The sequence below is a fragment of the Myotis davidii genome, unplaced genomic scaffold, assembly GCF_000327345.1.
Source record: "Myotis davidii unplaced genomic scaffold, ASM32734v1 scaffold448, whole genome shotgun sequence".
NCBI classification, from domain to species: domain Eukaryota; kingdom Metazoa; phylum Chordata; class Mammalia; order Chiroptera; family Vespertilionidae; genus Myotis; species Myotis davidii.
The window spans coordinates 3282316-3285948 of record NW_006383009.1 but is presented as its reverse complement, the minus strand read 5'-3'; the positions used below and the strand labels follow the sequence as shown (position 1 = coordinate 3285948).

Below are 3633 nucleotides of genomic sequence, written 5' to 3'. Positions count from 1 at the left end.
CTGCTCCAGAGAAGGGCAAGGGCCGCAGCGGCTTCAGGAAGAAGACCCGCCCTGCGGAGGAGGGGGAGTGGTTTGGACCGTTCCGGGGCCTGGCCTCTTTGGGATTCAGGACCCCCTCCCCCCCACCACCACCACCTCCTGAAACCCAGGACCCCAGCCTCAAGATTAAAGAGCATCCCCTCGCCCCAGCTGGTTTGGCTCAATGGATAGAGCGTCGGCCTGTGGACTGATGGGTCCCCGGTTCAGTTCCAGTCAGGGTCGCATGCCCGGGTTGCAGGCTCGATCCCCAGTGGGAGGCGTGCAAGAGGCAGCCGATCAATGATTCTCTCATCATTGATGTTTCTATCTCTCTCTCCCTCTCCCTTTCTCTCTGAAATCAATAAAAACATTAAAAAAAAGAAAAGAAAAGAAAAAAGAGCATCCCCTCCCCTGCGGCCCGGGACCCCTGCCTGGGCCTGAGCAGCGTTTGCGCGACGTGGCGGTCCGGGGGGAAGGATGTCCTGGTCTGGCTCCCAGAGGGCAAGGACGGGGGAGAAGAAACTGGGGTGGGGTGAGGTGGGAAAGAGAGACTGAGGGGAGGCGGAGTCCCGGAAGGGGCCTGCCGCGGGAGGGGAGAGCGCGTCTTCCACGGGGTGGGGCCTACGCACCGGGGAGGTTGGACGTGAAGCAGAAGGCGTCGTAGCGTTCCTCCGCGTTGTGGCGGTAGCCGTAGTTGCGCACGCCCCCGGAGGCACCTCCGCCAACCCCGGTGCCCCCGGCCCCGCGCAGGCCGCCGCAGGGCTCCCGGGGCTGGCTCACCGGGTACTGAACCGAGCCATCGCGCAGCCAGCCCGCGTTGCACCAGTCCAAGCCGTCGCGCCAGGCCGCGTGCAGCTGCTCGGCCGACGCCAGGATACCATCCTGTTCAGAGCAGGCGCGCTGCGCCTCAGTGAAAGTCAGCTTGTAGCGGCCTCCACGGGGGTGGTAAGGGAAGACCACGCCTGGGAAAACACAGGGGAGTCAGCTAAGGCCCTCCCAACCATCCCCCACCCACCTGACACTGGGGGGCCCTGTGTCTCTTCAACCTAGATCTTCCAGTCCATCCCTCACTCTGGCCTCAGATCTGACCATGCTTTTTTCCAGCTCACACTCCTCCTGGCTCCCTTTGCCTTAAGCTTGATTCACTTGACCCTCCTCCTTAACATACTTAATCGTGTCTACCCCTTTCCCACCGCTGGAGACATTTGCTCATGTTCTTTCCACTTGCTGAACTCCTATTCATCCTTCAAAACCCAGCTCCCACAACCCTCCTCCATTCAGTCTTAGGTGCTTCTGACATTCTCCCAGCACTGGGACCTTCCCTCTGATCAAGCCCTGAGTCCACAAAGCTGGGAATGTCTATGTCCAGTGCTGGCTCCCCTACACTGGGAGCCCCTGAAAGGTTGACCCTGGGCAAAAATTCCCTTTGATCCACAGCACTGTCCAGGCAGTCAGTATCCCTTCGTTTTCCTTCCACCGTCAGTCGTTATAACTCCTCAGACTTGCAGTCAACTCAGCTCACAAGTGTTCTGTCTGTCTGTGTTTGAAGGGCAGACCTTGGGGGTTTATTGGGTACTTTCAGCAGGTGCAGGGAGGAGGCAAACAGTGACCAACCAGGGAGAAGACCGGAGCCTGGCAGACTGGGGTTTAAGTCCTGGCTCTGCTGCTCACTATCATGTGCCCTTGGCACAGGTCTAACCTCTCCGAGCTAGTTGAACCTTCCTCAGGGGTTTTGGGAAAATTAAATGAGAAACTCCAGAGAGCTCTTCAGCCAAGTGCCTGGCACACAGACAATGCCCCGTAAAGGAGAATTGCTGCTATTGTTATGTTATTTACTATTATTGGGAAGTTGGCAAGTGAAGGCCCCAAAATCTTTCCAAGGATCTTCTACTAGTAAATGACTGAAGAAGACAAATCAGGTGGAAGGGAATTTTTTCAGATAGAAACGCCACCTCCAAGCTTCACTGTCAGCCAATCAGAGCATCCCTATCTTCTGGCCACAGCTGGGCACATGACTCAGAAGCTGAGGCCAATGAGGGACAAGTCTGGGACTTCTAGGAAATCAGTTGCTAAGCTGGGAGGGTGGAAGCCTGGCACGAAAACTTGCAAGAGGAAAGCCCACCCAGGGAGTCAGAGCTGAGGGAGGGACTCCTGACATGGTACGGGTGCCTGGATCTTACTGTGCCTGAATCCTACAGCAGGGTTTCCCAACATTGGCATTTTGGTCTGGGTCATTCTTTGCCCTGGGGGACTGTCCTGTGCTTTGTGGTATATATCACAGTATCTCTGACCTTTACCCACCAGATGCCACCAGCAACCCCCTTTTAGATGTTACAGTGTCCCTGGGTAGCAATAACCACCGTGAATCAAACTACCCCACCAAGCCTCTAAATTCCTTCAGGCCAAGGATCTGGTTTCTCTTCCTTGCAATTCCCTCCCCTCTCCTCCCTGAGAAATGCCTCTCATCCTGCCCACAGGCTGGTCACCTTCCAGGTCCAGCTTGACCATGCCAGTGTCATCCTCTAGTTCATTGGTGACCTCGCACTCATAGTGCCCATAGTCTTGCAGCGTGACATTTCGGAGAACCAAGGAGGCGTCCCCAGGACCATCACCCTGCAGCTCGGCCCGCCCTCGGTAGCTGCCAAACGCGCGGTGCTGGGGGCCCAGCGCCACGAAGACATCGGTAAAGGCCAGCGGCTCCACCACTTTAGTCCACTTGAGACGGACACCTTCGTGGCTGTGGACGGTTGCCTCGTAGTGGTAACGGCAGGGCAAGACGATGGTGCCACCCCGGTGGCTCACTACCTGCCCGGGCGCTGTCTGCACCACCACCGAGCCCGACTCGCCCTCTGTGGGTGACCAAGGAGGGTTCAGATGAAGTCCTAGGGGTGGGGTAGGGAACCTGGGGAGGGGATCCTGGAGGGGGATGTGGTTATTAAACTTGGGTGTGGGTAACTCAGATGGGTAGAGAGGCTCAGGGAGGGAACTGGGAGGGGGAGGAGCTTGGTGGAGGAGAACGGTGGCCTTTGGGACCGCCCAGTGCCCTCCCCTTTCCCTCCTCCATGCACCCTAGAGATCACACCTGGCCACTGCTCTCTGACTTACCTAGCACGTGCACGACCTTCTTCCTGCCGCGCTGCGCCCCTGCGGGGGCCACGAGCAACAAGACTACCCAGAGCGCGCAGGGACCGAGGGCCGCCCGAGCCCACACCTGGGGGCATCGGACACTCAGTCCAACCTCCTGGCTTTTGCCTTTAGGAGGACTAGCCCCTCGCTTCTCACGGGCCCAGGCCTCCTCCTCATATAGGGTCCCAGAGGAGTCCCCCAGGAAGGCTGGCAAAGCCCTCCCTCCCCATTCCCTCTCCTGGGACGTCACACCCTCCCTCTTGCACAAAGCCCACCCGCCTGAACGCACCCTCTCTTCGTCCCGCCCGATCCCCTAACCTCAACTCCGGGGGCCCGAGCCCCGCCCCCTTCGCTCCGACCTGGGCAGAGGAGGCGAGAGGAGGGAGGAGCCGAGCAGCGGCAGCGGCAAGGTTATTCGTGCGCCAGGAGACTGCAGCAAACCCGGCCGGGCGGTGGGGGTTAGGGATGCGGGGGAGTCGTGGAGAAAAG

The 3633-nt window shown here is 58.9% G+C and overlaps 1 protein-coding gene across 1 annotated transcript in view; it reads right to left on the bottom strand.

The window, feature by feature from the left end:
- HAPLN4 (hyaluronan and proteoglycan link protein 4) overlaps positions 1 to 3555 on the bottom strand; it is a gene marked incomplete at its 5' end in the record, with an annotated part of 4429 nt that extends 874 nt beyond the window's left edge. Inside the window, 5 exons of the mRNA XM_015557705.1 lie at positions 5 to 51; positions 648 to 980; positions 2505 to 2867; positions 3124 to 3229; positions 3463 to 3555. Of these exons, the coding sequence (XP_015413191.1) occupies positions 5 to 51; positions 648 to 980; positions 2505 to 2867; positions 3124 to 3229; positions 3463 to 3555 (942 nt within the window). The remainder of the gene's footprint in view (positions 1 to 4; positions 52 to 647; positions 981 to 2504; positions 2868 to 3123; positions 3230 to 3462) is intronic.
- Between the last annotated feature and the right edge of the window lie 78 nt (positions 3556 to 3633).